General features: G+C 40.3%; 1 protein-coding gene across 1 annotated transcript in view; it reads left to right on the top strand.

Moving 5' to 3' along the window:
• Positions 1 to 26,794, top strand: part of TBX15 (T-box transcription factor 15) — a 102,107-nt gene that overhangs the window by 45,945 nt on the left and 29,368 nt on the right. Inside the window, exons 2-5 of the mRNA XM_077768039.1 lie at positions 11,057 to 11,270; positions 15,906 to 16,007; positions 17,811 to 17,982; positions 18,996 to 19,163. Of these exons, the coding sequence (XP_077624165.1) occupies positions 11,057 to 11,270; positions 15,906 to 16,007; positions 17,811 to 17,982; positions 18,996 to 19,163 (656 nt within the window). The remainder of the gene's footprint in view (positions 1 to 11,056; positions 11,271 to 15,905; positions 16,008 to 17,810; positions 17,983 to 18,995; positions 19,164 to 26,794) is intronic.

The raw sequence follows: 26,794 nt of genomic DNA, 5'->3' as shown, positions 1-26,794 counted from the left end.
CAAACTATTTGATAGTTTCAGCTCTGGGCCCCGAATTATTTTCTTCACTATGTGATCTTTTCCTGTTCTACATTTTATATTTTCTTTATTTGGATTTGCTTTTCTCCATTTAAGAGAACACAGACCTTCTTTCTCTCTCTCAGATATGGACAGGGAGTGATTGGGGAAACATCTAACCCTTGTGGTCACTCCCCTTTCCAAATGATGGAAGGAACTAACATTTAATATACTCCTGCTGTGTGCTAGAAGCTTTGCTGAGGGTTATTGACATCTCTATTTTAGATGAGGAAATTGGCCTAGAAAGGTTAAGTCGCTTGCTCAAACTCATACATCTGGGTCTATGTGATTTTTTAAAAATTTGTAATGTTTATTTATTTGAGAGAGCAAGAGACAGAGCATGAGCAGGGGAGGGGCAGAGAGAGGGAGACACAGAATCTGAAGCAGGCTCTAGGCTCTGAATTGTCAGCACAGGTTCGACTAAAGGCTTGAACTCTCAAGCTGTGAGATCATGACCTGAGCCAAAGTCAGACACTCAACCGACTGAGCCACCCAGGTGCCCTTGGGTCTATGTGATTCTAAAGAGGGACTGTTTTTTATTCCCTTTCTGGCAGCATCTCTGGAAACCCTGCTTTACTGCAGGCAGCAGAGACCTGCTGAATGGGGGGTGTGGAGGCTGCAAGAGCCACTCTGTTCCTAAAGGCAGGACTTACTCTGTTTCTGAAGGAGAGGCCTATGTGCCAACTACTTCTAGCTCAGCGTCACTAACTCTAGCACTTGAAGGCTTTAACCTTTTCCCCATTTTATCCTCATGACCACAGACACCTACTCTTCTTGAGTTCCTGTGGAGGAGAGTTAGTATCTGAGAATTTTTCTGATGCTTGGCTGGGAGCACTACTCATCGAAGTGACTAAATTTCCTGAACTCATTTGAAGCCTGGCAAAGGCTTCAGGTCTGATCTTCTCAATCAGTTTAACACAACTCAGTCATGGAAGGAGAAGTGGGTGGGGTTCCAATCGTTTAGGTTCTATGTAGACATGACCCTGTTGAGATTGGGAACATGGCATTTAATGAAGACACCTCATTACCAGAGATATTTGGTCTCCTGAAGAAGATCAGAAGATGAATAGTGTTCAAGATTCTTCATCTCACCTTCAGTCTACTGTCCCAGAGAGCAGTCTACTGTCACCTCTCTTCTCTTGCCTTGCTAAACATACAGGATTTCATTCATTCACTTATTCAATAAAACTAACATTTATTGAGTGCCTAGCATGTGCCAGGCACTGTACCAGGTGCTGAGAATACAAGATTTCTAAGGCAGAATTACTTGCTGTTCTCTAAGCTGTCTGGTAGACTTTACTGCCATGCTTGTGCCTTGAAGTTCCCTTTTCCTGGAAGATCCTTCTCCTCCTTTCCCTATTTCTTCCTTTTAATCTTGCAAACATCTTTTCAATAGGCCCAGAAAAGACCACTGGGCTGGAAGGGTTTCTTCTCACCTCTAAACTTCCATAGCATTTTGTTGATACTACTCTTAGATGTAGCACATGAAAATTAACATTTCTCTATCCCCTTTACTATTGATAATGTATTGACATAAACATGCACACATACTCTGTTAATCGTTCATGAAAATTTCACACAGGAGGTACTAATGATATCCTCATTTTATAAATGATAAAATTAAGGCTTCAAGAGGTTAAGTGACTTGTTCAAGATTAGGCAGTTGAAAAGGAAGAGGTGAACTTTAGAATTCAGTCTTTTGATTTCCAAAGTCTAGTCCCCAGTGTGCTCAATGCCTCTTGGATTTTCACTATTCTACTTTTATTAGATTATATATTGACCCGTCCTGTCTCCTGAGTGATTTTGTATGTTCCTGAAAACTGAGATCATGTTTTATTCAGTTTTGTGCCCCTCATAGTACCTAGCACACTGTGAGGTTCAAGCTTGTTAATCAATAATTATTTACAGAATAAATAAATGATTTATTGAATGGATGGATTTAGAAGATTACTGGGGAGATTGTTACATGATTGCCAGCCATGTAGCTCTCTTACATTCAGTAAACGAGATGGTTCCCTATGTTCGGCATGATATACTGGGTTTTAAAAAAAAATTTTATTTATTTAAAAATTTATTTTTTATTTATTTCTGAGAGAGAGAGAAAGACAGCATGAGCAGGAGAGGGTCAGAGAGAGAGGGAGACACAGAATCTGAAACAGGCTCCAGGCTCTGAGCTAGCTGTCAGCACAGAGCCCGACACGGGACTCAAACCCACGAACTGTGAGATCATGACCTGAGTTGAAGTCAGATGCTTAACTGACTGAGCCACCAGGCGCCCTGATGTTGGGTTTTAAACTTAGTGTAGCTTGTGTATATTTTGAAGGGAATTTTGTACACAAATGTCTAACCTACTTACATGTTTGAAATTGCCATCTCCAAGGCACTGTTTCTGGAAGTCATAGTTAGATTATACTTACTGCTTGGAAATTAGCTCCTTACTTCTTCCCGTTTAGTGGATTAGCATGAATATGTTTACTTATTGGTGCTCAGTGAAAATATCCTAACAAGGTATAAAGCAAGGTCTTCTAGGGCCTATGGAGAAAGGCCTCCTTCTCACTTCATAGAAATTAAAAAGGCCATCAGGCAGATGTCTGATGGTGCTATGGCAGTGACCTGGGTGGTGGTGGGCGGTTCAAAGTAGTTGTGGTTGCAAAGAGCAAATAAGCAGTGGCTTGGGGATGAGTGAATGTGTCACTTAACCCAGAAAAAAATGCCAAGAGCCTCAAGGAGGGACCTGTGTTGACAGCTGCTGGCCCAAAATTGACTGGTAAGTCTTGAAGACCACCCAGTCAATTAGGATCAACTTTTGGAGGACCTCTGGTAGAAGAGCTATTTAGATTGAATATTGCCATGTGGCTTCTAACCAATTTTTTATTATTCCCCTTATGCATCTTCTGTGCTTTCCATCAGGAGTATTTTCTGAACCAAAATTCAATTCAATTGAATTTAAAATTCAATCTCAAAATTTTTAATTTTATAGGAAGAATTAAATAAGATATTTGGAATTAGGACTGTTCTAGAAAACCCAAGACCCATATTTGTCTTTATTTTTTCTTGGTCTTCCTGATTAACTTGATCATTGGCATCTAATCTTATATGTTCATTTGATACTTTATTGTTTATAAATGCTTTATTGTTACCAGATGAATTCTCCTCAAATACAGATATCCATTTAGGACTATCAAAAACTTTTGGGCTGTGAACTATGACCTGAGTTAAGCCTAAATTAACCAAATTCTGCACGAGTAAGAACTACCTCAGCTGCTTTTTCTTGTCTCTCAATACTGTCATTACACATTTCTCAAAGTCTGTACATTTTCCAAGTACCTTCTAATGTTGTTTTGCTTATGGTCTAAGCTAGAATGAAAGAGTGATTTGACATTGACAGTGATCTTCAGTGAACTGTCACCTTTGGATGTTTTCCCCAGAGGAGGAACTGGGGATAGGAAGTAAAATACAACAAAAGGGGGCCTTTTGTACTTGTACTTACTTATTTAATAATGTTAAGTTGGTGCAGACACCTCAAATATTCCTGAACACAGCTGTCCCTCTACTGAGAAAGGAAAAGTCTCGTCTGGCCTTGGCTTGAATTTTCTCCTCTCCCAAAAGAACTGACAATGTTTTAGTTTCCATAGAGCTATCTTCTGACTGAGGAGCCTGAACATTAGCTCTGCATTTCCAAGTTCAGTGTGGGAAGCACCTACCTGTAAGGGCTCATTCTGAAAATGGGGAAATAGCGTACGGTGCAAAGAATGTCAACCCTAGTGTCAGGCTAACCCAGATCGCACTGTGACACCTATTATATAATGTGAGAAGGCCTCTCAATCTGGCCAAGCCTCAGTTTCCTCATTTGTAAAATGGCAACAGTAGTGCTCATTCATAGAGTTTTCTATGAAAATTGCATGAAATAATGTATATGAAGTATCTAGTGTAGTGCTTATAACTTCTCTTCCCCTTTTGCTTCCATCTTCAAAGTATGCTGGAGCATTAGAGGCTGAAACTTTCATGACATTGAGCCTTCATCTGATCAACAAGAAATAAATATAAAAATTACTGCCCACTTCTTTGCAAAGCCTCTGTAAAAGGCTGAATTCTTAGGGATGACTTTGGGTCCTTGCCTCTGGTTCTGTGTATCACTGAGTGAGATGCTGGTTGTCAGGTGGAGAGTGCTTTAGGCAGCTGAGAGATAATGTGCTTTTGGTCTCCTTAATTGGCTTATTGGCATGGGAATTGCAGGCTTCAGGTTACCTCCTCCTTTTCCCAAATAGAACTTGGAGGGCATGGAGAGCTCAGAGACTTCATTCCATCACCAAAGTCATCTAACGGGCTCATTTGAGTGTTTGCTATCATCATAATTTTAGTTTAATCCAACCTGGGTTATAGTTCATTCCCATGAAGCTCTGGACTGGGTATCAAATTTGGGCTCAGTCCGTACTCAGGTCAGTGCCAAAGGCTCTGCTTCTGCCATATTTAGAATTACTCTGTGAAAAATTTCATCACCAGATTTTGCTAAGCTACCTGATAAAATCTGACATTCCAAAACCAATTTCAACTGTACTGGTCCTCTAGAAATAGAAATTTACTTGAGCATGGTGCAGAGAGTGCTGCCTGCCCTGGTATGAATGAGAACCCTTGGATGGCTGTGGGAGTCTTGGTTTTGGAGGCTTCAGGATTTAGGAAATAGACCAAAGAGTGACGGCCCCACCAATATCAGATAGGAAGTGCCACTCAATATAGTCATGTCCCAGTTATTGGCAGGAAAAAAAATGTTTGATTATCATCTGGGTTGTGTCTTTCTCCTTTGTTTCAAACTATTTTCCTCTTTGGAGTAAAACATGATAGCTGAAGTCCAGGTTAATGGAAGTGGCACTGTACATCTAATCTCAGAACATTCTACATCTCTTATCTGACCTATAGCCATCTTCAGTTATCCATTTCCCACCATGAAAACAGGCTGTTCTACATCATTCATATAGAAGATGTGGCAAAACATTAAACTCAGCTTGTGGAATTCATAGTCTGGAAGGGGAGACAGAACTACCATCATTTTCATTTGAAAGAAGACTTTGGTATGAAGAAAACAAAGTCTAAGCTCCATATTATGAGACCCAAGTTCCTTCTGGAATATAAACTCTATGTGGCCAGAGATTCCTCTGCGCCCCCCCCCCCCCAATGTCTCAAGAATCTAGAAGAGTGACTGGCACATAGTAAATGTTAAATAAATATTTATTTATTTGAATTTGAATTGAGCCTGACTTTCCACCTTTATCTCTTATCTCATCTCCCCTCTTCTCTTATGTAGTTTAAGCTCTGGCCCTAGCAGTGTGCTTGTAATTCTCCAAAAATGACAAGTCCTTACTCATGCTGTTCTAACTACCTTAAATTCCATCTCCTAATTTCTTTGTGTGCTCATATTGAACTTCTATTTCAAGTCTATTCTCAAATATCACCTTGTGAAATCTTCTTGATCCTAAATTATTGACTTGCTTGCTTTTCAATGCTCCTTGATTCCTTACTCCCATATTGTTGGGACACCTACTAATCAGTCTTCTTTAACAATTTGTGTGTCCTTCCCATCAGATCGTGAGCTCCTTCAGAGCTCATCTGTTTTGGTCCATTAATATATAACCTGATCTGTACAAAGCAGAAATGTTTGGTGAAATAAAAGTGGAATTAAATATAGACTCATATGCCTGCAACCCTTGGGAGGCAGAGCTAATGTAATCTAGATTTTGGTATCAATAATATATAAGATGGTGCTAATAATAATATCTCTTAGATTTCTTTCATTAAATTTGTTATATACATAAAGTCTTAGCAGAGCACCAGATGCATACTAAATGTGCAATAGATGTTGACCATTAACTCTTTGGTTGGGATAGCTTTTGTGGGCTTATATTCATCTCACTGTCCAAAGTCACTGGCACTGTTATCAACAGAATCATTAGTTTCTGTTATCATAAGGATATAAATATAATTTTCTAAGCAGGAGGATATCTTCCCCAAGATCCTAATAGTAAAGATAAGGAAATACTAATAGATAAAGGTAAGTAAATAGTAAAGATAAGAAAACTGAGCCTCCATGAAATAAAGTGACTTTCCAAGACCCCACGCATGGTGAGTAGTGGAGTCCCAGGAATAAATGTGCTCTGTTCACTAGTAATAAACTGTTCTTCAAATTATTAGTTAAATGGAGATGAAAATCACCTTGAAGACTGTGACATATGTTTTAATAATGTCTGGTTTTGATATGAAGTCAAAATACACATGATTTAGGCATTTTCTATACATGTCAACCAACTCAACTCATCATGGTTGAGTTGCTGTTGTTAGACCTGGTGATCTTTAAACTGCACTACTAATCCACCCATTATTCAGTAGACTTAAAAGGGACTTTATAGCACCTCTAATTAAATGTGCATGTGCTGTGCTAAAACGATTGAGGAAGATGAGGGCCAGAATAGTCATGTGACTTGCCAGGATCAAGCATATTAAGCCATTTCATTTGTAAGGATTGTTACACTAGTTGAGGGTTGTTTCAGAATTGTTGGCTGTTTTGGCCAGGGTTGAACCTAATATCTTGGGAGAGACCTGATCATTGGATCAGGAGGCGGAAGACCTAATTTCTAGGCTATGGTTTTTTAAAATTTTTCTTAGCCTCAAGTCCCTCATCTAGATAATGGACATAAAAATACGCCATTTCTATTTCATCAAATGGAAGGATATATTAAATAATGTATAAAATGTAAATTAAACTATTTTATTATTGCTATTATTTTGCATGAATTGAGAATTGAACTTGCTGTAGCTTTCTTTTTTTCTGAAAGCTTTTTATTTATTTATTTTTTAATTTAAATTTTAGTTAGTTAACATACAATGAGATATTGGTTTCAGGAGTAGAATTCAGCACTTCAACAAGTGCCCTCCCTAGTACCTATCTCCCATCTAGCCCATCTCCCACCTACCTTCCTCTGTCAATCCACAGTTTGTTCTTTCAAGAGGCTCTTGTGATTTGTTTCCCTAAAGTCAACCATCTCTGAGAACTTAGTGTCACAATATCCATTTTATCAACACGAAATAGGTCAGAGAGAGAAAGCAAGTGACGCCATGATCTGATGATTAGAATCTCTTTTGTAGGGATTTTTTTAGATGATAATAGATATGTTAGTTTGACCGTATAAATCAGATGATGTTCTCCAGTGACTTGTAACTGGCTCCATGTAAACTACCAAAGACTTTTTTAACTTCCTTAGTTAGGTATAACATTATCATTTAGGTTCCTGATTGGCTGAAATGTCCCTTGTTAAAATATCATCCATAACAAACATCTGACAGCCAAGAAGTCTTTCCAGGTCATTCAAATGCATTCCTAATGGTTATTTTTTGAAGGCGGGAAGTCACAAATTGCTGAGAATTAAAAAAACACAACTTGAAAACATGGAAGTGTTTTCTGATAATCACAGGACTGATTGTATTTTCATGGTGACCCTATTTGAAATAACCTGTTCTGCATTTCTTACAATCATGACTTAATTAACTTGATTTTAGTTACATTCTGATTAATAGCTAAAGTAACTGATGTGGTTAGCCTAAATATTTTATATAGCTATGATTTAGAGTGTATTTTACAAAGAATTAAATTTTATTTTTATGTAAGGCGTTGATCTTTACTCTGAGATTCCTGTTTCAAGAGTATTATAGGGTAGCTTAATTTATATTATTGAAAATGTGGGCTGGTGCCTGTATTCTGTGTATAAAAGTCGCTTTGACTCTCTTTTATGAGGGAGTGATAATTAGGAGCACAGAGTATTTCTGAAAAAAATAATGTATCTGAAAATTATCTTCATGGGCAAATACTGCCTATGTCTCCACATCTTGTCCATTTCTTTTCTAGTAAGCATGAGTTCCCCAGGGATGTTCTAGCCCTCTCAGATCCCCTCTTTTCTGGATTCCTATGAGACATGCAAGGCAGAAAACTGCCTGGTACTATTTGTCTTGGTCTCTGACTGTGTGTGAATGTGCTTAGTTTCCACTTGTACTGTAAATACCTTTAGGAGGAGCCCTGTCCCATACTTTGGTATTTTCCAGAATCTAGCACAGTGCTGGGCACATAGTAAGCACCCAATAAACACATAATTAATCAACACTAAGTGGGAAACTTCTCAAGGTCTGGGGCTCTGTTTCAAATTATCTACACGGTACCTCATATAGGGCCACATGCTGATAGGTGCTTATTGATTGATTTGATTGAAACTATAAACAGAAGACCCACTGAATTTTTTAACTTCTGTGATAATCTGAGCCCCTAGTCTTTTTCCTCACTTAACTTGTCTTGCCCAAGCAGTTTTCATTTTATGCTTCTAATTGAGGTAGCCTGAGTTATCACTGAAAGCTACATTAGAAGGGATTCTGACATTCTTCAAGTCATTAGAGGTGGAAGAGATTATAAAAGTTTTCAGCTCAGTCCTTCTAAATACATGATAAGGAAATAGATCCATTGTAGTTAAGTGACTTGTCCAAGGTGACTTATTAGTTCATTTAATGTTACACTTTGAGCTCCCATTTTATTCCAGATGACACAGGGAGATAAGAGCAGAGTCTCTGGCTTCCTAATTCTCCAGCTATAGCCCCATTCCAATCCCAAACTCCAATGTGGCCACCATTAAAAAGTTATCGTTTAGTGCAGTGGTATCTTTCCCTCCCCTCCCTCTTGCTAAATACTTATTAGAGATATCATATGTCCAAAATACCAACTTATTCATAATTGGAGCACGTTGTGGTAAGGGGATTTCATACCACTTTGTTCCCAAGGATAGGACAAGCCTATTTTTAAAAAATTCTTGCTTTGAGGCATTTTTTTGCTTTTGTTTTTGTTTTTAATATTTTTATTTATTTCTAGGAGAGAGAGAGAGAGAGACAGTGTGAGCAGAGGAGGGTCAGAGAGAGAGGGAGACACAGACTCTGAAATAGGCTCCAGGCTCTGAGCTGGCAGTCAGCACAGAGCCTGACGCGGGGCTCAAACCCACGAACTGCGAGATCATGACCTAAGTGAAAGTCGGACGCTTAACCGACTAAGCCACCCAGGCGCCCCTGAGACGTTTTTTAAAAGTTCACAATACTTGTGATAAGTGAGGAGCTCTTGGCATTATCACAGAAACGATGGGATTTGGGAATCTGTGATTTGGGGGATCTGAATTACTGTGTGTGACAGCGTGTGTGAGATGATGTGATGGCTCTGCAGTGGAAAGGCATATAGAATCGGGGGGTGGGGGGCAGAGATTTGTCACTCAGCAGCAGCTCCTGTTTTAGATAAGTAGCTCCACTTTTCTGTACTTGAAGGAGATCAAAATTAGCACCTGTTTACCTCCAAGTGTAACATGATGTGCTTAGACATATAAAACCTAGATAGAAAACTTTTTTTTTTTGTGAAGATGGTGACTTTACTAGTGAGCAGGGATAAACTAGGTTTGGGGCAGAGTTTCCTCTAACCAAAGCTTGGTTCAGTTCTGCAGTACCCTGAATGTCTTCAGAAGTGAAGGGTGATGGCCTGAGGAGGATGGAGAGAAATGGCACTTTGCTCCTTGTGGGTGCCAGCGGCATTGTGGGAGACTCTTGCCAGCAATGCTGTGTGGGTTTGAGAGAGAAACAGGCTAGAAGGAAAGAAAAGGCAGGGTCTCATGGGATGGTTTTTCACAGGCCTAGAAACCTGCTGCAGGTAAGTGAGGATGCCGCAAGGTGGTCTGACTTTCTATCCCATCCTTCTTCATCCTGCTCATGTCGAGGACTGATGCCCAGGAGGCCTTGACCTTTGACATCAGTGAACAGTCAGTTGTCAGACTAAGACACTGCTGTTTCCAACAGCAGTGTATGTGTTTATTTACAGAGGAAGCAGTCAGAATCCTAGATGTTAAGGGTGGGTTGGAGAAATAGGTTCCCAGGCTTAGCTTGTGGTATTTGACCTAAGAAGATTGTACCAGCTAATCTGAGTTTGGAAAGTCTTAGGAGATACCATTCTTGGCATTGGGACTTTAAAGCTTTAAAAATTATAGCAAACTCCCTAGTAAATCTGACTCCAGCCTTCTCCATCACTCTTCATGCCCCCCCGCCTGCAACCCCTTCATGAGTACAGAAGACACAGGAAGAAAGGACCATCTGGCACAGCATGCCAGCTTTTTATTTGGTTGCTCTCAATCCTGCCTTCCTGTTTGGATCACCCCTCCTCTCTGCTCATACTTCAGAAACCAATCAAGGTGTCTCCTGAACTCATTTATTCCCTTTGTTTCAACCGCCTTCTTGGGTAACTTTTTCCATATGCGTATATCCTTGCCTTACAACAGACTTTTTTTTTTTTTCATTTTTCATCCAAAATGGCCTGATTGGACTCTTAGGAAAAACCATTCACTCAAATATATGACAAAGTGCTTCTAAAGGTCTCAAACAACTTTTCATTACTTTTGATGGCCAGGATATATAAATAAGAGAAAAAAATGGCTGTGTTTAAAAATAACTGCCTGATGGGCAGTGATGCTGAGTGGTGTGAAATTAAAGAACATGTTACTGTTGGCATTGAACTTCCCTCCCCTCCAAGTGAAATTATCTAGATTTGGAGCTCTGTGGTCTGTAATTATTTTTTTTTTAATTTGGCATTTTTACTGTTGTTTCAGTTTGACTTCATTCCCTTCACCATGCTGACATTGGTACTCTTTATATTGCCTGTTGTGGACTAGTTTTCTTCAACTGTTGCTAAAACTTACTAAAATGCCAGATGTCATGTTGGAAACATGAAACCTAAAAGATGGTCATAAATCACAAAAACAAACCATAAAAAAGAAAATAATAAAATACGCTGTGCGCTGGAGCTTCCCAGCTTTAAGTCTCCTTTTGTTCACACCACCCCACCCTTACTCCATGCCCCCATCCAATCTCCCATCTTTTAGGATGATGGGCAGGGGGGCAGCTTTGCAGTTTCTCACCTAAGGCTTGACTGTTTATTTTGCAGATTCCGAGCAAAGCACTGGTTCAGACTCTGAGGTGCTCACTGAGCGGACTTCCTGCTCCTTTGACACTCACACTGACCTGGGCCCTGGGGCTGCGGGCCCTGTGCCTGCTGCCATGTCTTCCATGGAAGAGATTCAGGTGGAGCTACAATGTGCTGACCTATGGAAGAGGTTCCATGACATTGGAACCGAGATGATCATCACCAAAGCAGGCAGGTAAGGACAAGGTCCTTTGAATGACCAGCTTCCAGGAATGGAGTAAAAACAGTAGGAGCTGTTACATTTTTCTTTCTCCTTATTTGTGGTAGGGAACACTGGCAAAGCCAAAGCAACTTGTACTCACTTTTCTGCATCTTGGTAAAGTGATCTTGTGTTTACTGTGATTTTGCTATTTTCCTCCAAGGGCCATTCCAACCTCTGAATCACCTCTATGCTCCCAAACATTTTCTGCCTCCAAATGTATTTTAGCTCATACCAGAGATCCATGGTACATAAGGGCCAAACGGTAGATTTCCAAAGCAAGTATTAACTTCACCATCCAATGTTTTCAAGAGAAAAAGTTTGCTCCCCAAACAACAGCTTGCATCTTCTAAGGCATTTAAAGCAGCCAGATGTTTTTATAAGAAATTTGTTTTTGGTAAGAACTGAGCTTGGTACATGACTGAGCCCTGCTTATTGATCTGTATGTTTTATTGTTGGCTTGGAATTCTTACAAAGTTTGAATGGTGACCCGGTGGAAACTTTTGCAAAACTATTTATGTAGGAAGATAAAAGTTTTTAAAATACGGTTTCTCTTAAAATAAATGCTTTTTATTAAGCTATTCCTTCATTGGCATCTTACAGTTTTCCATATTTATGTATCTGTTTTGTGCTGGATACTCAACATATGTTATTTTGACATATTATAATCCCATACATAGATGAGGATGAAAAGGCTTAAAGAAGTTAATAACTTGACCAAGGTCATATGGGAATAAAGAGAAGCTCCAGAATTTCACACAAATCTGTCTGGTTCTAAAACAATGGTCTTACCTATTTATAATTCTGCACTGTCAAGAAATGGTTGTAATTTTTGCTCCTTGGATTAAAACTGAGAATAATTTAACTAAAAATAAATTTAGACTAAGTTTTTGAGTATATAGGAATAGTTAATTAAAGTTAAAACAATTATGCAGCTTTCATATTTTCAAAGCCAGTCTGGGGACCAAAAAGACCCACCCAATTGATCATAAGCTGTCTCATGAATGTTGGCATTTAAAGTAAAAGAATATTTGAATGCATGTAGAGAAACGTTCCAATGCAATAAGACATCACAAAAGCATGAAGTCAAACTGAACCTGACGTCTTGTTCATTTTATTTCTCCTTTAGAACCTTCTTCCTTCTCTAAGGTTTAGTAGTGAATAAAACCTTTAAAAAGCACCTTAGGAGAAGCACCTCTGAAGGGAAATTATTTTCAATACCATTTCTATTTTGTTGCTTGGCTTTCAGTCTACTTCTGTTTTATATTTTGAGATGTTACAACTTAGGAGGAACCAGATCAGTTCAAGGAAAAAGTTTTTTATTCTTCTTTTTAAAAAATGTTTATTTATTTCAAAAGGGAGACAGAAAGGGGGGGAACATGTGAGTGGAGGAGGGAGAGGGGAAGAGGGAGAGAGGAGAGGGAGAGGGAGAGAGGAGAGGGAGAGGGAGAGAGGAGAGGGAGAGTGAGAGGGAGAGAGGAGAGGGAGAGGGAGAGAGAGAGAGAGAAAGAGAATCCCAAGCAGGCTCTATACTGATGTGGGGCTCAAACTCACAAAACTGTGAGATCATGAACTGAGCTGAAATCAAGACTCAGCCCCTTAACCAACTAAACCACCCAGGTACCCCTTTATTCTTCTTAGTTTTGGGCAAGGGGGGTGGTTTGGAGAGAGGGGGAAATATTACATTTTTTTTGTTTGCTTATAAGATTTTCCAGTTTTTATTTCAGGTTTTCACTGACTACTGTTGAGTCTGTGTCTTCCAGTCATTTTTGTCTCTGACATCATTCCCTTGTTCCCTGCACTTCAGTGAATTCAGTTTACCCCAACACCTTTTTCACAGCTCTCCTGTGACCTCATTTCATGATTTGTTCTACAATATTTTCTTTTCCCCATCTCTGCCTTCACAAATTCACTTGATACCTGGATTTGTCCAAATATTCCCAGTGCATACGTATACAGTTTGTTCTTTAGTCATATCCCTTTGCTTAGGTTTAGAAAAGTTATTCATTGCTTCTGTATTGGGTTGCCTCAGCCTTTGATATTGCTACATGTAACTCTGCTCAAGTAATTCTGGAACAACTCAGAAACATACAAATAGAGTTTTCCCTTTGTGAATTTTTTTCACCTTCTCCCCATTCCTCAAGTCAGTTTCTTCCTTTTCACTACATTTTCCTTCCTTTGTAGTGTCCTTTTCAGTTTTAATCTCAATTTCCATCTTCTTAGTTATATTAGTATTGTATGACTCTGTTCTTTTTCTTGCTCAGAAGATCTTAGTCACCATCTACTTCTTCTAACACCCCAGACTGTAATCTTGTTGATTCAGAACTACTGCTGTCTTCAGAGCCTTCAGTCTGTAATCTGTATAATCAGCACCATGGACAGAGTTCTTGTAGGAATTAATGGGTTTGGAAGACACAAGAATTGGCCTGAATTTAGCCATAAAATTAAAACCAAACACATCTCATTTTCTGAATATGAAAGATTAATTTTTCCCTAGTGTGTTATGACTTCACTTGATATTATGTGCTAAATTACCGTCAAAAGAAAAAGCAACTTTTGGTAAGTTTTTAGGAAGCGAATTCACATGTTGTCATAGAATTTTAAAGCAAGAGGGCACCTTAGAGATTATATAGTTCCCTTTCTTTGTATTATAGTTGATAAGGTTAAATAACTTCTCCAAATTGCATTCGATTCCATAACTTCTCCATTTTAGAACTTGGATATTTATTGGTAAGGGACTGGTAGCTTCTCCACTCAAGGTCATGTGAGTGTTGAGACAAAACAGGTATTGAAATGAAAACCATCTAATCCTTTTTCTTGAAGTCATGAAGAAAAGACATTCATCTCTTTCAATGTAAGCCTCTAAAGATGGCTTAGAGAAACCACATTTTCTTAACTCAGATAACAAGTGAGAGGACTTTCTTTCCATCCCTGGCAAGGTACTCTTCCACTATTTATAAACACAAGGCAGTCATAAGTCATTGTTATTAAGAAGGGAATTAATGGTTTAAATTTAAGTATATAGATCAAAGTTCCCAAATTTTGGGAAAGAATTAATGTGTATCAAAGGGCCTAACCTATAGTGAATCCTAGATTTAGTTATGAGAAATTCACTATTGAATTTCATTAGCTCACTGTAAGACTAAAATATAAAGCTTTCTAATTAAACTTGTGAGCTAAAGGGAGAAAACCTAGGATGATATACCAATAGAAGCTTCTGAAAAGTTATAAAGTAGGAAAGAAGGAATGGTTATACATTATTCGTTGCAAATATTTACAAATTAGCCATCATTCCTATTAAAGGTCTATGTTCCCTCTTGCCCCCAAAAACGATTATGATGTCACTGACCTACTACCAGAGAACATTTGCTTTTTGAGTTGCTTCTGGTGAGCAATGCAGTGTGTGACTAGCACAGAAAGCCCCTCATGTAAACAACTAGGGCACATACGCAAGATGGCTGTTTGGGGTCAGGGTATGGTCTATGGCCATGAAATGGAGCAAAGCCAATTAGGCTGTATATGGATCAAGCCTGTGACCTTGACCTCATTAGCACCGTGCTCTGCCCAGCTAAACTAACTGGCCCCAGATGGTTAAGCTTAGTGCAGCATTCTGTGTACAAGTACCCTAGAGCACATGCAGGCAATCCAAAGTTTTGAACTGAGCACTTTTTATGTCTGACTCCTAAATGAATGGCATACAAAAGAGCTTGATGTTTTTCTTCTTTCTTATAGCTAAAGAAGAATGGAGAATTTTATTCTAGACCTCTTGAAACTCAATACTCTTCTGGGTTGCTCCCTCTCCTCCTCTTCAATTATGAGAGTAGTTGTAAAGTGCCATATCCTGACCTTGCTTGCTTTGGCAAGTTTAACAAGCCATTGTGGTAGAAACAAGGTACTGCCCAGAGGCCACTAGAATTCACTTGGTATTTGCTCCCTATTCCACAGGGTCCTCCCTCTGACACACATGTTGACAGCCTGAGAACTTGCAGAAATTTTTCTACAGTTTTATGCCTTAAAAAAAAACAAAACCCGAACTTTGTTGGCCCTTTGTTTGAGGATTGGTAGCCTCTTACTTTTTGTTTCTTTTCTTGAAAGATTACTTTTAAATAGACTCAATCAATCAAAAACTATTTCATGATCACCTACAATCAACTGTGGTAAGCTACTTGACTAATAAGAGCATAAGTTATTCAAGTACATTAAGTGTAAGAGGGTATTTTCAAGGGTGTTATGGTCTAATAAGAAATGTATGTGTAGATACGCACACATTGTCTGTCTGTCTGTCTATCTATCTATCTATCTATCTATCTATTTGTCTAATCACATTAAAGATGAACTAATTTATAAATCAAGGTAGGTATGAGCATTTGGAGTGTATGAATCATCAAATAGGTCAATTTAAGTTAAGAAGATGTACTATTTCAGCAATGAATCCTCAGCATATTTTATAGCAATAATTTCCAAAGTGTAAAAAAGCAGCCAACTTTGAGGATTAGAAGAATTGGACTTTGGTGTGCTTAGAGTTCTTCTTAAGAAGAGATGACCTAAGCTTTTACTCTGGCTACTTCTCCCCCTCTCATTGTTAAGCTTACTGCCTATTCCCCTTCATAGGAGGATGTTTCCTGCCATGAGAGTAAAAATCACTGGCCTGGACCCACACCAGCAGTACTACATAGCAATGGACATTGTACCTGTGGACAATAAAAGATACAGGTAATGATGACTCTGGGGTACCATCACCAGCATTCCAAGACAGTTCCTTAAAATCACTAGATGAAGCATTTTAGCAGTGCACTGTACTATACACTAAACAGAGAACAAAGATAGAGGATAAATCAATAACCAGGAGCAGAGCACCAGGCAGGAAGTGGTCACTAGTGGTTAGAAATCAGGACGTAGCATAAGGTTTTAGTCTGGAATCCTCCCATATTTCTGGAAAGAGTGAGATTGTATAGTGTCTGCAAGGGTTGCAAAATTCAAATGGATATTAAATCTAAAATTAATTCAGTTAACATTGAAAGTGATTAACATATTGAATGATTTGGTTTATGAAATGCTGAATGAATTGAGAGGATTTATTTTGGAGAGGTGGAGGAGAAGTGGACCAATGTAGTATATTCAGTCATGTAACTAATGGATTGCCCTGTGGATGAGGGAGGGCAAGAAGAAGAGAATTGGGTAAGATTTCAAGAATGATATTTAGTTAGGGCGAATTATTGTTTATCAATATGGGTTGTGAGCAAGTTTGTTAAATAACTTTCCTTCAAATTCATTAAAGGCCAATACAATGTCTGTATTTCTTGGATGGCTTACATGTAGTTCTATTTATTTATTTATTTATTTATTTATTTATTTATTTATTTATTTATTTATTTATGTAGTTCTTATTTAAAACAAGTTGTGGCATAATCAATCTCTTGAGATTTCAATCAAATCAGTGAATCATGAGTCATTTTCAAAATATTTGAGTCCTTGGCCCTAAACCCATTAATTAGGAGGTGAGAGATGAATGAATGGAGGAAGACCAGGGCTAGTATGGTAGAGGGAGAGAGCTGGCTGAGAGAGAAGTGATCTAGATGCAGGACTTAGGACAGGAGATGCTTCTGATCTGTCTTAGAGGATCTTGGGAGTTGTGATTTGGACTGAGTGCCTCTGTTTGCTAGGGTCTGGGTCCCACATAGTCCTTTTTAAGTGAAAGGCAGGGAAGTGCCAGATCCATGGAGAGCTCTCTTCAAAGCTATAGGGCAATTGGCAGACTCTGGAAAACTGACCTCCTTTGCTACCAACAACGTCTCTTACTTTCAGTGGCTTTGTGGGAAATAATGTGGATGATGATGGCATTCAAAACTGGGTTCATCCAAGAAACACTACAGCACTAACTGGGAAGACTTGGTAGAGTTTCTGGGAATGGTTGCACTAAGGCGAAGACCCTCTATTTTCACAAATATGCCTCAAAATTCTGATTCTCAGCAAGGAAAGGGTTAACAAATGAGAGGCTCAGAGGGTCTCTGCACATGGCTGTGTTTTATAGGACAATATGGAAGATGTTTTTAATAAGGAACCAAATCCTGAACAAGTGGCCAACGGATTATATGGTTTGCATTTGAAAGGTGAAAGGTTGCAGTAAAATACCTTTTCCATAGCGAGACACGTGGGTTCAGGATGCCTGTGCGCACGCAGGGGTGCAAGTCAAGGAGAGGGAGAAGAAAGAAAAAGGACTGTGAGAATGTTTTCCTTGTGAGGGCTGCAGCTTTGATCATTAACCACAACACTTTGCTGCCCTCCCCCACCCCACCTCATTCTCCATTTTCATCACTATCTGATTGTCCCTGGTTATCTCCCCTTCTCTTTTTCTCCCTTGTATTCTCTGTTTAATCCTTGCTGTTTTCAATCTTATCTGTCCCCTCTCCTGTGTCTCCTATGTCATCTCTCCCTTCTCCTGTGTCTACTGGGTTCCTGGGCCTCTCTTCCCTCTGTATCTGTCTCTGATTTCTCCTCTCTCCCTCTCTGCCTCAGATATGTGTACCACAGCTCCAAGTGGATGGTGGCTGGCAATGCGGACTCCCCTGTGCCCCCAAGAGTTTATATACACCCTGATTCTCTAGCTTCTGGAGACACTTGGATGAGACAGGTGGTCAGTTTCGACAAACTCAAGCTGACCAACAATGAATTGGATGATCAAGGACATGTGAGTCAAGGAATTCCATCCATCGTTCTCTTCCTCTCTTTTGGATCTCAAGCTTACTAGTCCCAGGGTTTTCCAAATGTGTAAATAAGAATCTCTATGCCACTTTGAGTCATTTTAAGTAAGTCATCATAAAGGTTCTTTTTTCCTCCTCTGAAATTTCGTTTATTACAAACCTGACATTTAGCAAACATCTGCATCAGGCTGGGTTTACCAGACACAGTTCTCGTGCTCCAGGGACCCAAAGTCTAGTCAGGGGAGAGTTTAAAGACAGTAGCACAGGACATGTGAAAGAGGTCGCAGCTTTCAGTGGAATACCTCAGAGGGCAATAAACTCAGAGAAACAATTAACGTGACAGTTTGGGCTGATCTGTCAAGACTTTTATGCATTTTTAAGAGAGGACTAAGTCTTAAGACTTTCCAGGTATAATTAGAGCACTTGATGTTATTAATTTATCTTTAGAACTTTCACTGGATGCCAGGATCCATACCGGGTGCTGCAGAAAGATTGAAGCAGGAAGACCATGGCTCCTATCTTTATGGAAATGACGATATTCTGAGGCATACCATTCACTCTCGTAGGACATAAGGAATGTCCATAAATTTAGTAACAAAGTACAAATAATAGCTTATAGTATTTAAAGGCAGCATGAACCCATGATGAACATTTAGAGCAGGAAGGAGCAGCTGTCACGTAGCAGAGGGTCTGAGACCTTTTAGTGGAGTGTCGTCTTCTGGTATTGGGACAGTTGTTCAGTATTGTCCAGTGAAAGCAAGTGTACAACATCAGCAACTGTGACTGGGGTACTCTGCTCTATGGTTCCGTGTAGTGCTATCCAGTCACTTAGTCCTTCCTGCCGTGGGCAACAACACTGACTTCCAGTTTCCTGCACATCCCAGCCCATCTCTGTTCTTCCAATGACACTTCTGTCCTGCAATTGAATTTGCCTGAGAGCTTGAAAAGATGAAGGGACCTTTGAGCAACCCTGGCATAATGCTGCCCCTTCTCATTTCAGATCATTCTGCACTCAATGCACAAATACCAGCCCCGAGTTCACGTGATCCGCAAGGATTTCAGCAGTGACCTGTCACCCACCAAACCTGTCCCTGTTGGGGATGGAGTGAAGACATTCAACTTTCCTGAGACCGTATTCACCACGGTCACAGCCTACCAGAACCAGCAGGTAAGAGGCTGCCTTTGAGAGTCTCCTGCTGCATCAGCTTTTAAAGGAGCTTATCCCCATGCTTTTGGTAAGAAAGACTTAGTCCTTCTACATGATACTGAAGAGCTGAGAATGAGAGATGCCAGACTTGCTGTGCAAACACCATGTTGGTGATGACAGGGCCATGATGCCTGGTAGCAGCTGGTATAGTCTAGATTTAGATCAAAGACAAAATCTTTGACCAGGAGGAGCGAATCTCCTAAGGCATTTTCATGTCTCTCTGTACTTGTCCCCGTGTATCACTATCTCTCCTGCATTCTGGCAAATGTTCTTCACCATTTGCAACTCCTTTGCAAGTACCAAGGTTTGATTCCTTCCTTCCCTCTTCTCTGCAATTTTCTGTGTATCCCTGCATCGGCTACATCAAAGTCATCCAGCCTCTCAAACTCCATTGAAGACCCACTGCTTCCATTTACACTATCAGACTAAATTTACCTCTGTGTGATCACCAGCCACACCCTAACATCTGTGTTTTTATGTCGGCAATATGCTCATTCATCTCATAAATATTTGAGAACTTGCAATATTGCAAGGCTAGTAGGGAAATCAAGCAGATTAAGACTTATTTCTTCATAAGAAATGAAGAGTTTTAGTTGAATGAAAGACGCCTAAATACATAATGATAAAATGGAGTAATTTAATGACGGAGATGTGGAAAGGGTGCTTTTGGGTTTGGGGAACGAGGGACATTTTCCTGGAAGAGTTGATGCTTTCTCTGATGTTGAGACACAAATAAAAATCGGTCAGACTAATGGGGGAAGTATGTGGGAAGAGGGGGAGAGGTGGCAAGTCTGGAATCATTGTGGGCATTCTAGACAATGTTCTTTCTTTGAGGAGTGACTAGATGCATTTACAAGTGATCTCATTTTATGCAATTCCCAACAGTTGCACGTGAATTTCATTTTTGTAAATTAGACCGAATTTCATCTTTTGACAATTTGTCTAATCAATAGGATCCTGCAGGGACTCCTTTTATGCAAATAAGAGTTTTTACTTGTTTATTTTGCTTGAAAGCCTGCGTGTTTTTCTTTTGGTCCTGCTTGGAGCAAAATGAACTTTCTACCACAACACTCAATGCCTTTCATATTTGGATACTATGCTTAGTGCTCTGACCAAGAAAGAAATAGAGGAAAAATAATCATTTGCTAAATATTTATTGAGTGCTTATGATGTGCCAGGCAAGTGAAGGTGAGTGATATAATCTTTGGTTCATAGAGAAAGAATAGTTTGGTCTTTCATAGCGCGTTTGGATAAGACTCTTTAGATGTTCTTTGACACAGGAGGAATCTGATATATAACAACGCCTTAGTCTGGTAGACAGTACTATATGCTTGCTGGCCTTTCTCATCAGCTCTAAAGCATTCCCAACCTTAGATTTTCCCTGTGGGTACCACATTAGATATAAAGTAGAAGAGGAGTTTTAGTTCGTTTTGGGTGCTATTTAAAAACTATTGAACCCTCTGAAATTCCTTAGATAGTAAAAGAGCAGAGGCCATGGAGGGTCCTTACAGGAAACTTCAATAATCAAAATATTTTTCAAACTCTGACACAAGATAGAGCAGCAATATGGACATGCCCTTTGGAGCGACTGAAACCTTGGGATTAACTGTAGGTTGTCAGGAGAGGGGGAACACGAGTCTAAGTTCTCTGAATCACGGATGGAACTTTTTTCCAAAACAGTCAGCCATCATCTTCATCATTCATTTCTCATAAAGGCAGAGACTGTGGCAACAAATATTACAACGTTAGAATTTAGTTTATAGAGCAAAGGAGAACACTGGTGAAAGAACATTCTCCTGCCTTGCCGAGATCGGGTGTAGAGGCTAAGAAGGTCAGTACTGTAACCCAAGTTGAAACTAGAAAGTACAACTCCCTGTGAAAATGAAAGAAGAGCCAGCATGGATGCCTGAAATCCCTTGCACTTTTCTACCTTCTCTCCTATATAGTGTCCCCATGTCTGAGTGCATTCCACTTGTATAAATATTTGGTCTTTTTCTGGACTGGGGTGGGGGCAGTGGTGGTTTGTTGGGGGGCAGGACACCATGATGAAGTTGATGGCATTTGGTAGCAGACATACCTGGTTTGATATCTGACCTTTCCACTGATAAACAGTATGACCTTGAACATGTTTCTTAACCCCTTTCCCTGGTGTTTCCTGGTCTGAAAATGTCCTGGCCTCATCGAGTTAGTGATGATGACTGGATGAGGGAACATGCGTAAAGTCTCTGACGCAAACCTGGCATCAGATTCATAGCAGTCCGCCTAAATTGATAAACATCTGGGTCTGTACAGGCATGAAGGGGAGTGGTGAGCAGAGGCAATTTTACAGACTAGATTGCTCGTTAAGGAGAAAGTGGATCGTTGGGAATTGGAGGATCTGCATTGGCTCTTGGAGGTATTTTAACCAATAGGTAACTATTTTGATCTTTTTGTTCTGTCATGTTGGTGAATTCATGATGTGCTGACATTCAAAATAGATGAGTCACACGTACTCAATTCTGCGCAGTTTGAAATCAAGATAACAGCTTTTGCCTGTTTAACAAGTCCCTGAATACATCAACAAGCACGGTTATTTAACATTCCCTTCGGCTGTGTAGATATGATTTCACATAGCACAGTGTCTCCTAATAAAGCAAACTGACCTCAGGTCCTTCCCCCAGGAATCTCGGGGTCTGCATCCTGTTACCTAGCAATAATTTTCAGACTTGTCATGAAGATGCTGGGTAGCAGAAACTTCTCCTTTGTGAGCTGTATCACCTACTACTGTGTTTTTATCTCCCTCAACTTTCTTGAATGAGAACGATTAATATTTTATGGCAAAAGTATTTACCTCATGAATTTCTTTTAAGGGAATGGTTAGGAGGACTGTGGTGAGAGGAAAGAGGAAAAGTCAGTGGGGGCAGGGGGGATCCTCACTGTTCTCAGGAATGCAATGAGGGAAGGACAATGGATGGAATGGAATTGAAGTGAAATGTTATTCAGTTGGTCAGATTCAGGCAGTATCCTTTCCTGGATAGGGAAGGGCAGCAGCAGGCTAGGCATTTGGAGATCTGGGTTTTCATCCTAAGTGTCCCACTAGCTGCCTATGTTACTCTGAGCAAGGTATTTTCTTTCTGGGCTTCGATTTCTTCTTCAAGAAAATGAGCAATTGGCTTATGTTTTCTAAGTTCTGTGTTAGCTCTGAAATAATAATTTCTCCCTCTTTTTTTATGCATGCTTTTTATGAGGGTTGGAAACAATTTATTGTTTTCAACCAGAGGCAATCAACACACACAAGTATTAAAAATTATTAGAATGTTTGTGTCTGTCAACTATTTTTAATTTATTTTTTCTTTTATAGTTTATTGTCAAGTTGGTTTCCATATAACACCCAGTGCTCATCCCCACAAGTGTCCTCCTCCATGCCCATTGTCAACTATTTTTTAACCTCCACAACAGTCTAGACCAACAGAGTTGTAGCAAGTCCACACTGGAAAGGCAGGAACTTGGTGTTTTGTTGCTGGCAAACAAAATATTCCAAGCAATACTATTTATTTGTTACCCCTCCTAGCCCTCTCCTTTGTTAAGGCCTATCTCCTCTTGGCTTCCGTCTTGTCAGCCAAACACCTGACTCTCCACACGTCCCATCTGCCACTAAACTGTGTTGCTTTTACTGGTGGAATATTTTCTACTTTCTAATCTCGTGACTTTTGCCCTTGTTCAGGACCTGCTCTCCCTCCAGCTGAGGCCGTGGTGACAGCTCCCAGCTGAGTTACCTGGACTGCACGCTTAATGTCTCATGAGCCATCCCATATATTTGCTGAGGGATGATGGGTCTTCCTAGAGCACAGCTCCAATTGCATCATTTCTCTGTTAAAAATTGTCCATGACTCCCCAGTGCCCAAGGGAGTAAAGCCCAAGGTCCCATGTCTCCCTGTGAAGGTCCTTTGTAGCTAGTTACCCAGCTAGATTTCTAGGCTCACTTTCCATTAGTTTTAACCACGCATCCATGAGTTTAGCAGTCTAGTTTGAGTTTTACTGTGGTTTGCACTTTGTAGCCACTTTGTTTTTGCTTGTGCTGTTGTCTTTCCTGCAGTGACCTCTTCATTCCTCTTTATCTGTCTAGATTCCTCCCACTCCTCAAGTTCAGTACAAATACAAATCCTCCTTACATTTCCCCCTATAACATTCCTTACGATTTTCAGCTGTGGATGAGCTCTCCTTCATTGAACTGTTAGTGTGCTGTCCCTCCCTCATGACCCCATCACCAGGTCGGGGGTGAAAGGACTCAGGTTCTGGACCCAACTCTGTAGCTGACAGACTCTACTGCCTTTGACAAATCACTTCACCTCAGAATTCTCATTTGTGAATTAATGGTTTGCCCTGAATCAGTTCTTCTCAGTCACCAGTCTGTGGAGAAATATTTCATAGTCCATTGAAAGATGAAAAAATATAGGGCCATTTTATACCTGTTTGCATTCATTTAAATAGACTGTATGTTAATTTGTCCTTTTCACTTTTTTGATACTAAAATGTCATTTATTTTATGAAATAATGATGGCAGGAGATAGCAGATAGGTGTAACCCTTTTGTTTGGTAGAATANCTCAGCCTCCAATAATGTAGACTCTACCAATCAGTATAAGGTTGTGGAAATCAAATCAGTGAGGAAAAATGCTTCCCTGGACTTTCCATGTCTCCTCATTATCATTGGACCAAGTTTGAACATGACCACTATAGAATAGCTTTGGATACATGGTTACTACTCGACCTTCTCGTTCTGCTTGGTAGGACATTTAAGACTCTCATCCCTAATGCTATAGTGAAAGCAGATAGGATCAAGGGAGTTGCTCCGTCTGTATTGTCTAAGGCTGGTTACAGCTTTGTGGCTGGTGATTCCTGTTTTCTCCATTATTCATTCATGCACTCACGCACTCATTCATTCATTGAACAGATACTCATTGAGCACAAATAGCATGTCATGTTAGGTTCTTAATAAAATAGTATATAAAATAGATGTGGTTCCTAACCTGAAAGCACCCTATTTTGGAGGGATGATCAAGAAGCATCTCTCTCAGGAGACAACATTTAGACTGAGACTTAGGATGAGGCATCAGCTATGTGAAGAGAAAAGAACATTTTTGTCTGGGGGTAGAGTGAGCGTGAGAGATCTAAGCAGGGAAAGAGCGTGGCCCTTTCTAGCACTCAGAGCAGCCTGATGTTGGTGGGAGCCCATGGCCCAGGCATAGAGAGTGTGGGTGGCTGTGGAGAGCTAGCCAGGGGCCATGCTGAGCCTTCAAGGTCAGCCAAGGAGTTTGGATTGAGTTCTGAGTCAGGTGGTAACCACTGAAGAGAATCACATGATCTCTGTACATGTTCACAAAGACCACCTTGGTCGCTGTGTAGAGAAGAGACTGGACAGGGACAAGAGTGGAAGAAGAGAGACTAGTCCAAAGGTTATGTAGGGTAGTTTAGTGAAAGGATAACGGTGTACTGCTGGAAGGTGGGGAGGTGGAGATGGCTCTAATTGATAAACTTTGGAGTAGGGTTGAAAATCTAACTATTCATAAGCCTTCCACACTGCTCCAGATGGCCTCTAGATGTGTGGTGTACACACAGAGGCAGCAGGGGTTGAATCTTCATGGGGTTGCGTGTGGGTCCCTGTGCTGTGGGCCTCATTGGCCTCTGCTGGTGGCCCTCATTCTCTGCTCTGGGCCTTGGGTCCTTTGTATGGACATGCTCTACTGATGGAAGACAACTCAATTTGTGCTTTTGTGTTTTTGCCTCACTTGGACCCCCTAGGCCTCCCTGGCTGGCTCAGCCTCACTTCAGGGCTCATCTAGGTCCTCTGTTTGGCTCCTGCCTAGTCTGTAGCACCTTGGTGTTAGGGTCACCCTGCCTTCCCTGGCATGGCAGGTGAGGACCTCTGAGTCCCTGACCCACCACAGAAGGGTAATAAGATGCTACCTTGGGCCTCTTCCTGATTCATCAGACCAGGTGGCATTTTCACTTTGGTGCAGCCAGCCCCATGTGTGTGTGGAGGTTACCAAGCCAGTCTTCCTCTTTTTTCATACTCCACTGGGGTGCAAGGGGAAGACTTTTTACTCTTTTTCCACTGGATAAAAATTTACCTTATGTCACATCCTTGTCTTCCGCAGGACAGCAGGCTTAAAGGCCCAGCTGTCATTCACATCCCTTCCTGTGCTATACGAGATACTCGTAAGATCTGAGGCTACCAGGCTGGCTCTCCATATGGGAACCGTGGGACTGTGGATTATTGAGGTTGGAAATACTTTGGTTTATTCCTCCAAATTATTGTCCTTGTGACCCTCAGTATTGGTAGGCATAGCCAAAGTTGTCAGCACCAGCATTAACTGGGGTCATAGTTTGGCTTATATTGTTAAATTGCTCTCTTCTGCCTGTAGGGCAGGGCAATAAAGTCTTTCTGTGATACGGCCTGAGGGCAGCCTCTAGCTGTATCTCACTACTGCCCTTCTTCTTGTACCCCATGCTCTGGCCAAATTGGACTTCTCAGTGCTTCTCTGGTATGCCTCATTCATTCATGCTTCTGTGCCTCAGTGCTCTGGCTTATGTAGGACATTTCTTAGAAAATACTTCCCTTATTCCTTTATCTCCTTTTTGTATTTTTCATGAAAATCCTACACATCTTTTAAGGCCTGTCTCATGCGCTATCTCTCAGAGATAGCACCTTCGGATAACCTCAGAGCCCTTCAACTTGGACTCATTGCTACTTCCTCTTATGCTCTTATGACACTTTGCCTTTGCTGCAAACTTTATCAATTTCTGTTTTGTGTTGGTGTGTATGTCTGTTTTTGTCTTCTAGATGAGAAGCTTCTAAGGGGGAAAGCCAGACAATACATAGCCATATATGGACTATATATCACTGTCACCTCTGCTTCCTGTCACCTTGCTTTGCACACAAAAGCACTTGATAATACACAAATAATGAGTACACACTACATAAAGCTCTGTAAATCTCACATTAGAAGCTTTGAAACAAGTACAGAGGTGCTGTTTCTCCTAACATTTGGTGGCATTTTTCTATTAAATCTCCATGCAGACCTCTTGGCCTGAGATAGAATGAGCTGTGGGAAACAGGTTTTCAACCTTTTCTCCCAGGCCCATGAAATAGAATGTCATTTTATTTACAGGAGCCTGTGGAGGCCTTCCAAACATGGCAGCACAATCATGTATCAGAAACCCCTTATCATAAATGAGCTGGACAGGATAAGCCGACTTGAAAGAGAAAATAAAATATTATAACCCCAACTTGAAAAGAAAATATGGTGTGTGGTTTATTGCTGTGGATTATGGAGGAAGAAAGAACGGATCTTAAGTCAAAAACAGAAAAGCAGTGACAGTCTTTAAATGCAATACAATATTCACAGGGCAGACACTAGACTTTAGAAAGCCAAAGGCTTCAGGCTCCTGCTCTGGTCTATAAAATAGATGTAAAATTGCTTTTGCTACATTATTAGTGCTACATTATTAGTGTGCCATTCTAGAGGCAAGGACTGTTTTAGGGGGAAAAAAATTAACTTTGATACTTTCAAGTCAGAGTCTGTTGGTCAGAATCTCACATTGCATTTTAAA

This window comes from Crocuta crocuta, unplaced genomic scaffold, assembly GCF_008692635.1.
Source record: "Crocuta crocuta isolate KB4526 unplaced genomic scaffold, BGI_CrCroc_1.0 scaffold180, whole genome shotgun sequence".
Classification (NCBI taxonomy): domain Eukaryota; kingdom Metazoa; phylum Chordata; class Mammalia; order Carnivora; family Hyaenidae; genus Crocuta; species Crocuta crocuta.
This window is presented reverse-complemented; position numbering and strand designations above follow the sequence as displayed.